This window comes from Rhamphochromis longiceps, linkage group LG19, assembly GCF_057381845.1.
Source record: "Rhamphochromis longiceps isolate RC_006_pf linkage group LG19, R_longiceps_female_GT1.1, whole genome shotgun sequence".
In the NCBI taxonomy this organism is placed as follows: Eukaryota; Metazoa; Chordata; class Actinopteri; order Cichliformes; family Cichlidae; genus Rhamphochromis; species Rhamphochromis longiceps.
This window is the reverse complement of record NC_140575.1, coordinates 32,590,770-32,603,874: the sequence shown is the minus strand read 5'-3', so window position 1 is coordinate 32,603,874 and position 13,105 is coordinate 32,590,770. Positions and strand designations below refer to the sequence as shown.

The window sequence follows — 13,105 nt, the reverse complement described above, 5'->3', positions numbered from 1 at the left end:
TCTTTGTTGCCAAATATGGTTCAGACTATAAGTAAAAGCCGCCAGCTTAGTATTAGGGCCTATAAGACAAGTATGTGGCTGTAATATGTTATATGGTGATTATTGTTGTCTATAATTTGATTGTAATTTGTGTTCTATTTTCCATTCTGTTTGTAGAACCACACACATACCCACACCCACGCTAAATCTGCCATTAAAGAGCTGAACGGTCATCCCCTGTCCTCGTTATTGTCTGGAGGGTCATAGTGGCACTTGACCTGTGCACACCCTGCGATCATCACCGTAGAACTGAACCTCATATCAGAAATCATCATAACAAACAGCACTGTGCCAGAGAATGATGCTCATCCTACAGGATGCATCATCGTGTTTGACAGCTGGTACTCCCCTATACTCCTCTAAATGTGCTTCTCTTCATTGTGACCAAATAGCTCAGTATTTGTCTAGTCTGACCATAAAACCCTTCTCCAGAATGCATTTGGCTTGTCCATGTGCACTGCTGCAACTTTCAGTTATTTTATAAAATCACTCTAGATATGTGTGGTACAATCATTACACACTGTAAAAAGAGTAGTTTGAAGAAATCATTAATAACCAAAATTTAAAGAAAAGCATAATCTTTTATTTTAAGACTTTATTGTGTATACACATCATTTTTTCCCACAATACTTTACTTATATGTATGAAATATTGTGTCCTGATCAAATAGAAAAAAAGTTATTACAACATTTCCATTTACTACTACAATAAAACCACAAAAATGAGAACTAAAAAAGCCAATCAGAAGATTTCTGAATGAAAAATATATTAACATAGTAAAAAGTCATTGAACAAATCAGACCTTAATTTACCTAAATATGGTAAATTTTAAAGAATTGCTATAATTTTTATTTCAAAAAAGCTATTTTATAAATAAATACTAATGATTAACTTGACAAAAAAATCTACCACAAGCAAAGGAGTTTGTCAAAATACACACACTCTTTATTGTCATTGCACAGTTGTACTTTGTATATATGGGTACAACAAAATTGTCCCACTGTGATACTAAAATAAGGCAGGCAAAACACAATAAATAAGTAACATATATACAAAATAAAATATGTAGTGCAGAGAAAGAAAAAGGGAGATAATCCTATCCATATGCTCATAAAATGTGGTACATTTTAAAGAATAGTTTCAACATCCGAATAACTTCAGGGATCTTATCACTATAGGTAGTGTTGAGCTCATGTCTTGTTTGCCAGTTGAGCTTTCCCCACCGTGGATGCTGTTGTCTTCAAATTGTGGGACAATTTCAGAATAGTGAATAAAGAATAATGATCCTCACCATAAATTTAATGCCTAGCTTTTACATCTGAAAAGGCACCATCAATCCTGAGAGGTACTGTATGTAAAGGTTTTATATCAACATGTTCTCCCATGCAGACATCTTTTTTGAGGAATTGCTTGGATATTTCAACAAGAGAATGCTAAGATTATTAAATAGCATTTTTCTACTCTCCCGGGGTACTCAAAGCACTCAATGCAACATGCACCATTCACACAAGCACTATCTTCTATGCTTTAATCTCTGCAGGAGTTTGCTTCATTCTTTATGGCCACTGTTTACATTCTGCCAGATGCAGATTTGCATGCAGCTCAGTGTGCCCTCGACGAGCAGGTACTGCACATGGATCAGGCATACCCGGACACTGTCATTATGGCTCTTGGGGACTTTAACAAAGCCAATCTAAGCCAGGAACTTCCCAAATATAAACCGTATATTAAATGCCCGACCAGAGAGGAGAGGACACTGGACCAGTGTTACCCTGCACTGCACTCGAACTTTCTGACCACGTCATGATCCATCTGATCCCTACGTACAGACAGAGGCTGAAGCTCTCCAAACCTGTCATGAGGACTAAAAAACTGTGGAGCAATGAGGCTGTGGAGGAGCTTCGCACGTGTTTGGAGTCTACAGACTGGGACACAATGAAGGCTGTTTCTAACAGCTTGGATGAGTTTATGGACACTGTCACCTCCTATATCCACTTCTGCAAGGACAGCATTGTGCCATCACGCACCAGGGTGAGTTATAACAATGACAAACCCTGTTTTACTCCTAAACCCAAAAAGCTGTGGCTGGAAAAGAGAAAGGCGTTCAGAAGCGGAGACAGGGACTGCTACAGAGAGGCCAAGTACAGGTTCACTAAAGAAGTGGACATTGCTAAACATCAGCACTCTGAGAAGATGCAGCAGCAGATCTCAGAGAATGACTCGGCCCCTGAGTGGAAAAGTTTTAGGAATATCACTTGTAGTGATGGGTCGGCCGCGAACGAAATGGCTCTTAGAGCCGTATCTTTGAAGTGAACAATGCGAGCCGGCTCCTTATTGGGAGCCGTGGGGTTTTTTTTTCTTTCTCTTGCCCTCTCTTTCACTTTATGCTGCAAGTCACCCTTGTGTTTGCGCTGAGCAGAGACGGCAAACAAAGCCTTGTGTTTGCGCCCCTCCCTGAGCTGAGGGGGCGGGGGCGGTAGTTACACTCGCAACAGCAGTAGCACCAGTGTTGCCAACTTAGTGACTTTGTCGCTATATTTAGCGAGTTTTCAGACCCCCTTAGCGACTCTTTTTCTAAAAAGCAACTAGCGACAAATCTGGCGACTTTTTCTGGTGTTATTGGAGACTTATTTATGACGACTTTTTGACTTGAAAGCGGGTTGTCAACATGTCCCTGTCCCAACTTTTTGAGAGGTGTTACTGCCATCAAATTGAAAATGTCCTTATGTCTTTGACATGTTTCACTTTCCCACTTTAACATTTTACACCTTAACATCCTGACATGTTTACAATTGTGGTTGCGTATTCTGACTGAATCACAGCCTTCTATGAATTATTTGGCGTGAGTAAGACAAGTTTGTCTGTTAAAATATAAAAGCATGGGAACAAACATAGAGTCGTGCTCTGAAATGACTTCCAGAGTACTGACTCGAGCTCTAGTCCACATGAGTATTTGCGTCAAAGAAGGTAATCTGGGTTAGTGCTTTCATGTCAGAAAAGCCATTCAGCGGAGAGCACATGGGAAGAATGACCAAGTTGTTTCTACACAGAGCAACCTGCTGGAACTATATGAAATAAAATGCTGCCCTCTTGTGTCAAAATATGGTAAAACAGCAAGCCTTATGCATAAGGAGACGTTACAGCTGTGTTTGATGTAGCTGTGCTGCTACTTTGTGTGTGGATTTTGCCGTCTCCAATAATCTTGCTGGATTTATAATAGTAGATGAACAGGAAGAAACCTATACAAATAAAGAAGAAGGTTAAGGACTTTTAATCCAATAAAGAATGAAGTCAGCTCACTGTGACAGTTTTAGATTTACCTTGAAAGGAGTTGAGGATGGTAAAGATGTAGTAGGAAGCGATGAGCAAAGGTCCGTAGCTGAAGAAAGCAAAAGCCCAGGTGATGCCAAGAAGGAGGAACAGGCTCAGAATGGTGGAAGTGTTGCTCTTAATGGAACTATTGTCTTGGGCCTTTCCTGCTTTTGGCATTAGAACGATTTGCCTTACAGTTAGAATGAATACACTCAGAGTGAAGACGAACACTACAGCATAATAACCAATGTTGACCCCCTGGTGGATACCAGCATCAGAGATCCAGCACCTGAAAAAGGGAGTACAACGTGATCCTCTGATGAAGATGTTTGTGTTTTATCCAAGAAATCTATTATCAGATTTACAGACTTACATTGTTGCTGCTTTCCCCTCATTTGTATTAATATTAATAGAATTATATTTCTGGGAGGCAAGAAGAGCGATCACCACCACAGCCGGTATGACTAAAGAGAAGATTAGGAATATAAATTCTCCTGTGATTATTATTCATAATATGAGAGCATAAGTATCATTTTTGGCTCAGGTCTCTTACCCCATCCTGTGATGCAAATCTTCAGCATGTAATGTTTCACTTCAGTGCAGATTCGACGTAGACTGAGGTACAAGTGTAAAGCCTGCATGAAGAACCAGGTAAAAGTGGCCAACATCCCGTAGTGCAGAACTGCTGCTATTGCCACACATGCACCTTTGATACCCAGATTTGAAATGCTCTCATTGGTCAAGAAGGACAAGTTCAGGATCAACATGGCGACAAAGAGGTTCATCAGAATCTTTGTTGCTTCGCTTGCTTTCCTCTTTCTGTGGAGCAAATTAGTGTGCGTAAGAAAAAGGACTTTACTGAGGTAAAAATCCAAACTGCCTCGGATCTCTTACCTGACGAGAACGTGCATGAAGAGACCGACGATCAAGAAAAACAGCGACAGTCCACAACCGATTGAAGTGATGTAGGTCAGAGTATTAACATCAGAAGTGCTAATGTTTGCAGGTGTAGGTGACTAGGTTCAAATAGTTATGTGTCAGTATGTGCTGTAAAAAAAATAATTTCTTATTTCCTATACAGCTGTCTTACCATGAGTATGGCAAAAAAGGTTAGATGTGTGCACTGGCAGGTGATGCTGTTATTGGTCTCCACTGTTTGACAGCCATCTGTGATCCAGAGTGATTTCCCTGTTGGACAGCAGTAATACAAAGAAGTAACTGTTAAAGACAGACTTTATCACAGTAATCAGCGTGTGTGCAAAATGTGAGTGAACACTTCAAAGGTCTTTAATTCCTGTGGTTTTCATATTAAAATTAGATATATATAGAGAGAGATCTATTTGGGGTTTTTTACCGTTTGCATCTGTGCTGTTTCCATCCCAAGACATGCAAGAAGCATTCGCTCCTTTCTTTATCAAAATAGAAAATGAAAATCAGAATAAGTTTTCCTCTGAACTTAAATTGATCATTATTTCTGTTATGACATCACACTTACCTTGTCCACATTACTGTACTGAATCTCGATGGGTTGTGAAAGGTTTTGTATTTTTGCCCCCATTTCTATTCCCACTATCTCACTGTTTAAATAGTATTTACTGCTGTCATCCTGTTAAGATTAAAAGATTGTTAATAGATCAGGTTTGGTCAATATGTTTATACATTTTATAAAGATCATGAGTAATTAGTTCAGCTGTACTATTACCGCATGCATTTCTGGAAAGAGCAGAATCCCAAGAAATGATCCATTTCTCTCCACCGCCATTTTACTGGCCTTTTTAGGAATTTTCATTAAACGAAATGGGCCCGTCAAAGAATTGCTGTTTTCTTCTTCAACAGACTTTTAAAAATATTAGTAAAACAAAAAAAATAACAAAAGAAGAACAAAATAATATTATTAATTGAAGGTCATAAAATTGTGTTGCACAAACACCTTACATTTACTCCAGAGTTTTTTGTGAAGACAAAGTTCATGTTGGTTTGGTTTTCCTGGGGCAGTTTGGCAATCAGTCCTGTAATGTTGCCCATTTTCACTGCTGCTGTGCTGGCGTTACCCAGCTCTTTAAACAAGCATGATAGAACATTCATGGCATCTCTGTAAGACACACCGTTAATGTTTTAGAGCAGATTTCAAAAGCGTGTATTTATTTTTATTTGCTGTTATTGTTCTGTAGAAAACTGAGATATTTACTTTGCTTTGTCTGGGCTGGTAGGAATTTTCTCCAGGGTATAATTAATCTCTTTGTCTAGACTTTTCAAGACTGGTTTCTTACATAACACACATGTTTTATTGTCAAAGATAACGTAGTGTGTTTCTGTTACATCTGCATAGCACAGGCACATACAAACATTCATGGAAAAAAGCAGGAATTAAATTTTCAACCCCGTGCTCTCTTATTATCACAGTACTTACTAAAATGTTGTTTTTTTAATGATCCTGTTAAATAAACAACATAATACCTTTGCAAGCCACTCTGGTATTGCTTTCATTATCTAAACAACTGTCAGCATTCACTCTAATGCTTTTGGAACCTTCAACACATAAAAGTATGAAATTAGAACTTGTGCACTGTCACTGCTGTCACGTTGTTTCATGTAGAAATTAAGAGGAAAAGGTTTGTGAATTTACTTTCATTCAAGCAGCGGTTGATGTTATAAAGAAAACCTGCAACAAAGTAAGAAGTGCGTCAGATCACTGGTTGGAAACCTTTTCAAATAAACTGAAAATTATGACCATTGTGTGCAAAGTCTCATGTCTTAGAGGCTTACCAGGGCTGCTTTTGCTGTAGACCTGTGATGGCATACACGAATAATCATACTGTGGCTTCTTCATCACCACAATATCTTGCTTAGATAAAATCTCTTCAGTTGCATTTAGGATGTATTTGCCTGGTCCGTCTCCTTTTACTTTAAGGCTACAGGTGAAATTGTTTTCGCTACAACAATCTAAGACAAATACAGAAACAATCAAACACTTTTAGCAAATACCCAAGACGACTTTTTTCACCAACAGTCCGAAATATAAAAAACAAAAATTAGATAACTGTACCTGCAAGGCTATTGTTTGGCTGGATGTTGAAACAGAGTTTAGGTCCGTTGACCTCTCGGTAGATAGTTTCTAAAATATAACAATTATTTATTATATGTATTCTTATTTATTTAATAATCATTTCTAAAAACACAGGGTACTATTGTTTTCTTTGAACCTTTCAAAGACTATTATTTTTTCCTTCATTATTTTTGAACTTACGTGATGGAAAATATTGTTGAGTTAGTGTTTCATTACTGATAAAGAGGGTATTCTTGGGTGTGCAGTCTCCATTTGGACCTGTGAAAACTGACAACATGAAAAATCTGATTATGAGTTGATATTGAGAAATCTTTTAAGCTACATTTTGTTGAACTTACCACCCTCACTTATGTGGTTGCTGAGGAATATCCCATAAAACAGAAGCTTCGCAGCAAGCGTCCGGCGATGATTTACATCCATTGGTAACATTTTCCTAAAGAGAAATGGGAATCTTCAAATGAATCTTAGCTTATCACAGCCTGAGAGTTTAAGTACCTTCCGGCTTCTATTTCCCAAATGAGAATACGTTCTGCATTGTCGAATTTCACAGCAACTCACGTCCAGCTTACAGACATCACATGTTACTGACAAATATACCTTTCATATCTGCTTCCCTGCTTTGACTTGCAAATAAACTGGGCCCACGTCTCAAAGTTTATGTTTCCACAGCTGGCAGAATGGCACCTATTGTCATGGGCTGGAACAAAATGTACACTGTAGGCGTGAACACAGATGCTCCTGTAATGTTATCCTGTATTTTGTCCCCAGTAACTCGTGTATTCATATATTTTAAAAAAGGAATAAAGTGTGTGTGTGTGTGTGTGTGTGTGTGTGTGTGTGTGTGTGTGTGTGTGTGTGTGTGTGTGTGTGTGTGTGTGTGTGACTATATGCATTGAATTGAGGTTGAATGAGAAATAGATGGTTGTAATTGTGATAGTGCCTCAGGGATGCATATTAAAACCTTTACTTTATATCCGCTCCTCATGGGCTTGACATGGTAATTTGTGGTTTATAATAATTTCGTCAATACATACATCTTTAATGACTACGAAACAAGAATTGGGTGCTCAAGTTTGAATATTTTTTGTATTTTCTACAGTGTTCTTAAGTTCAAAAGCCTCACCTTTACTCCTCCACAAGGCTACATCTACACTAGCCCAGATAAATTTAAAAACTGCACCTTTCTTGGCTGCTACTTCAAAGCACATTGTGCGCTGTCGGTCCTGCGTGCTGCACAACAACATTGAATATTTAGTATTTACTGCTGTTTACACTTAGCTAGATTAATGCGATGGTTTTGTGTTTAGTATGGTTTTTTTTGCTTGTTTCTCTTCTTTTTCTCTCAACAGGTGATCCAGGAGATATTTTTCTCTTCTTTCTCTTTTTAAGTGCCCTTTCTCAATAAAATAAGATATAAAATAAAATAAAATAAATAATAACAACAAAGGTCAATCAAATGGACCAGTACGGCAATGCCACAATGATCCATTTGGCAAAGTAAATCCATTGGGTATCCTTGTTGGTTTTCAGACAACAATTCTGACGGCTAATGAACCAAATGGGACAGGCAAAAAAAAGAAAATTAAAGAAAGTCATGTATGCTGTACCATCATTCCATTTTAGAAAAAGAACAGTTCAAAGAAACCATTAATATCCCACAATTACCATGACATCCATGCCCATTCTGACCACAAATGCAGTTTGTGTCAAAGATGGGGCTGTAAGTGGGCACCGATTTAGCTTAGAGGCGACCAGGCGACAGGCCACGTGCTGTGTGGGCAGAAAGCAGCGGCAGTAGCCCCCTGCTGTGTTTCTTCCTGTCTATCTTCACTATCGGTATCCAACAGAGGCAAAATGCTAAAAAAAAGGTTTGGCTACATGAAATACCTAATAACGTTCCAGTCATTTTCCTTTACAGTCGCACTGAACATAGATAACAATAACTGTGTAATCTTTTTTAATTTTGACACCTTAAGGCATAACTAAAAAGCTCAAAGCAACCTTTTGGCTTGCATAATGCAGAATGCAAATCCTGACTATTTATTCCCTATCACAAAGCCACGCTTGTGTCCTGAAGGTTGCATGAGGGAAATAAACAAATTACTTTCGCAGCCCGCCAAGCAATGAAAGCAAATTACGAAGGTTACCCAGTTAGGTTTGCATTTCTGTTCTGATACGAACTGAAAGGCTTAATATGTAACTGACCTAACAAACAGCAATACATTTGTGTTGACGTGCAAAACATCATGACATTTCGAAAACCTCATCTAAAAGATTTTCATGAATTCCAATGAATGGCTATAAAGGTATTAGTAAGTACTGTTTTTATACAGTATTTTCTGAATACTGTATTGTACTGCAAATGTGCAAAAAATCTCTCTAACAGTATAAATATATAAAATAAGTTATTCTAATAAACAAACTACTATAAATATGTTAGTTAATCTGCCCGTCTGTCATCCAGTAGGAGCCTGAGCTGTACCACTCGGAGAAAGCAAATAAACAGATGTGAAAATGTTTTGCTTGTGTTTTTTTTTTAGCACAGTGGAAATCTTTACAGTCATCATCCAAACAGATCCGCTGGCTAAATATGCCGTTGAAGGCATATATTATCATATTTCATGTAGGACTCTCTCGCTTGGAAACTTGTTTATCAAGAAGGTTACCTACTGACTTTTCTAATCCAAAAGTATTATAATTACAATACAGATTCCCCAAATAATTGAATAGATTTAACAATCTTCTGTGGTAGCAACTTGTGTATTGACATTTGATTGTTTTTATTTAAATGTCAGTAAACAAGTTCCACCAAGTCAGTCCGTCTGGTGGGTGCTACATGGAAAGCTGCTGTCAAGATTCAAACGTCTTGATATGATATTCTCTCAAACAATATTAACCATATTCACAGTGCCAAAAAGTTGATTCTGTTCATCTGGACGTCACGTTTTCAGTGGGGGAAAGGTTTTTCACTAATCCAAGCAACAACAGGACCAGTATCAGCAGTATGTTTGCTCTGGAACTGTGTCTTCATTTCGCATATTTCACACACAAGGGTCAGTATTACAGGCAGGAACATGGGTGTGCCATGGGTTCCCCAGTTTCACCCAATGTGGCAACTTGTACATGGAAGAAGGGGAAAAGAGGGCTCTATTATCCTGTGCTGGAACACCAGATATGTGGATAAAAACTGGGTGAAAATGAAATCTCAGATGCACCAAAATTCACTGATCACATTAACTCGGTGGACTGCCGGGTCGCAGGGGCAGCAGACTAAACAGAGAAGCCCAGACCTCCCTCCCCCCAGCCACCTCCTCCAGCTTATCCGGGGGAACACCAATGGATGGATTAACGCGGTGGACCACACATCAAGTTCACTAGGGAGGATATGAAAAATGACACGTTAGCCTTCTTAGATTGAAGGATTTGCACAAATCTGAATAGTTGATTCTGTTCATCTGGACATAGCGTTTTCAGTGGGGAAAGGTTTAAGGGGCATTTAAAAGTTCATGTGTACCGTAAACCAACGCATACGGATCAGTATTTAAGGTTTGACTCTCATCCTCCACTGGAGCACATACTAGGTGTCATCAGGACGCTACAACACAGAGCGAACACCATCCCCACAGACAGAGCAGCTAGGGAAGAAGAAGAACATCATGCCAAGAAGGCCCTGAGTAAATGTGGTCATCCCAGCTGCACATTTGTCAAAGCTGGGAGGGCGCCTAAAGAAAGCTACACGCGATCCAGGAGAGAAGTACAACTGCTGCCTAAGCGAAATCCATTAGTGATCCTTTATGTGTCCGGATTAGAACAGCTGAGATGCATTTTCTCGAAACACAGCACCTCTTTAGCTTTCAAACCTCAGAGCGCCTAAAAACTGGTCCACCCCAAGGGTTCCCCAACACAAACACAGTAATGTAGTGTAGCACTGTGCCAGGAGGATTGCCACCAATACATCGGAGAAATCAAACAACCGGCTAAGCAGATGGCGCAACACAGAAGAGCTAACTCGTCAGGCCAGGACTCCGCAGTCTATTTACACCTACAGACCAGTGGACACTCGTTCAGTGATGAAGATGTACACACCCTGGACAGGGAGGAACGCTGGTTTGAGCAGGAAGTCAGAGAGGCCATTTATGAGAAAAGGGAACGACCATCTCTGAATCGAGTAGGGGGCCTAAAGGTACATCTTTCACCATCTGTGACTGCTGCCATTCCCCAACTCTGTGAATGTTACTCACGGTCATTGATTAATTATCACTGATCAATGCTTTGATCAGTGTTTGTTGATCAAAGGTCATGACAGTTTGCATATTAATGATCAGGAAACTGACCTTACAGCCTATTCGTCAGTGATATTAGCTTCAGTCATTATGCAAATGTACTGTTTATAAAGTCCGGGAAACCTGCAGTGAGCTGAAACTGAACAAGTCACTTGGATTAGTGATGAAATGTTTCTCCCATTGAAAACGCTGAAAACATCCAGATGAACAGAATCAACTTTTTGGCATTTCCTTACCTGAATTACTGAGCATGCATCAAGACATGTTCAGATTGGATGTATCATATTGGATGTACATCTACATGGTATCACTGGGAATTTTTAACAAAACTGTGTTGCATTTTTTGTTTTATGGACATTTTTGTCTGCATTTTCTCCTTCAAGGCCACTTTACATTAACAACCAGGACTGAATGTGAACTTAAGAACTATAACGTGCGCTGATGCTGCCCTCTGGTGAACATTTGAGAGAAAGCATGTTATACAATTAGGTCCACAAGTTTTTAGACAAAGATGCAATCATTAAAAATTTGTTTCTATGTTGCATTTGAATGAATCACCTAATAAACTCACCTAATTTTAAATATAATGATTGTTTTTATTAACTCAGATGAAAATCCTTTGCTGCCGATGACTTCCTACAGTCTAGAGCCCATCACCAAATGCAACCTGCCTAATGCAACCAAATTATCATAGCATAAATAATCCTATTTTGTTTTGATAATGTTTGGCCTTTATTTCAGAAGGGTTAGTTTTTGTGATAGTTTTTCATTTTCTAAGAATATGAAATGTTTTTTGTTTGGGGGGGGGGGGGGGGGGGGTTATAGTCTAATGCTACAGAGCTTTATTTTTGTTTCTTCATTTATTTTTACTTGTATGTTACATTTATGTTTGGGGCAATGTAAACCCGATAATTACAATACAATATATTTATTGGGTTCACCTACAGTAACAAGTACTGTGTTGGACCCTCTCATACCTAAAAAACTGTCTTAATCCTTTATGGCAGAGATTCAACAAGGTGCTGGAAATGTTCCTCTGAGATCCTGGTCCTTATCACATAGCTGTTGCAGATTTGGCAGCTGTACATCCATAAGGTACGCTGTTGGATTGAGAACTCATTACTGGAGGCTGTTTGAGTAAAATTAACTCATTTTCATGTTTAAGAAACCAGTTTGAGACGATTTGAGTTTTGTGACTTGGTTTGTTGTCCTGAAAGAAGAGGCTTTTCGAAGACCCTTACACTGTGGTCATAAAGAGATTGACAAGGTCAAGAACAATATTCAGGTAGGCTGTGCATCTTGTGTATCACAGCCAGCGTCTAAATAATAAGGGAAATCCCATTCAAAAACATGAAAGACCTAGCCAAACAGCACTCTAGATAAACTCCACTGCAACTCACCGCACACTGATGGATGACAGAGCCTTTAGAGAAACGTCTCGAGCTCCTCTGTGGTTGTTAACGGTCTGATAATGTAATTACAGCCAGCCTGCGAGGATCCTAAGCAAATTAGCGCCCCACCAGCAGCACTAAACACATTTTAAACCCGGTCACAGCTCTGAATAGGCCTGGTTGGATTCATTGATGGAGTTTTTATTGACAGCTTGGAGTCAACTCAAGTTATTGGACCATGTGGTCAGTCTGGTGATGTCATTGTTATGCTCATTGAGTGCTTTATGGACATTAGTTGACATTGCTGCACAATGTGGACCAGGTGAAAAAACAAACGTCCCTTTGAACAGGAACAATTTTATGATTGAAGCTTATTGTGAAGATTAGGCAGCCATTCACTTAATGACGGTGGTAGTTAGTATGTTACAGTATTGCCTTTGTTTCTGCCACTGTTCATCAATAAATAAATAGGTGTTGCCTGGTGAGAAGTCCAAGATAATTAGGGGCTTTCCTTTACGTTCTCTTCACAGCATTGTTGTTGTTTTCAGGACAGGTTTTCCTGGTGGATTTTCACACTGCAGGGTAGAAATAAGGGCTCAGTGCCGTATGGCAGATTAATATTTGATGGCCCTTAATGGAGCCTTTGCCGTCATGGCATAGCTGCACTGTTCCCTCCGCTTACACTCCGCTCCACTGTAGTGGAGCCGTGTGGCCGGCATCCATTTTGGAAAGCTTCCCTGGTGGATTTGGTTGCCTGACTTGCTGCACACAACAGCTGCAGAGATTTCATCATACTGGTTGGTTTGCTAACTATGAAAATCATAAAGCAGACAACTGGCAGCGATGCTGATGCTCTGTAGGATACAGCGTATAAGATATCCACATCCGTGCACGCAGCACCTCCTCACACGCAGCTGTTACCCTTTGTGCTGCACTGCGTCTATGAGCTCGTCAGTACCAAAGTCAGCAGATCACCTGTCATGTGCGACACAGCGATAGCCTCATGTTACACA

General features: G+C 39.4%; 1 protein-coding gene across 1 annotated transcript; it reads right to left on the bottom strand.

Moving 5' to 3' along the window:
• Positions 1-890: 890 nt before the first annotated feature.
• LOC146647188 (adhesion G protein-coupled receptor G2-like) lies at positions 891-8,675 on the bottom strand. The gene is made up of 17 exons (XM_085391755.1): positions 6,757-8,675; positions 6,599-6,685; positions 6,398-6,466; positions 6,118-6,294; positions 5,978-6,013; positions 5,809-5,880; positions 5,540-5,672; positions 5,287-5,443; positions 5,054-5,188; positions 4,847-4,957; positions 4,706-4,760; positions 4,442-4,539; positions 4,246-4,367; positions 3,905-4,170; positions 3,725-3,815; positions 3,360-3,640; positions 891-3,278 (listed from the first exon to the last, which is right to left on the bottom strand). The coding sequence occupies exons 1-17, from the start codon at positions 6,845-6,847 to the stop codon at positions 3,160-3,162; spliced, it is 2,100 nt and encodes a 699-aa protein (XP_085247881.1). The 5' UTR covers positions 6,848-8,675; the 3' UTR covers positions 891-3,159.
• Positions 8,676-13,105: the final 4,430 nt, after the last annotated feature.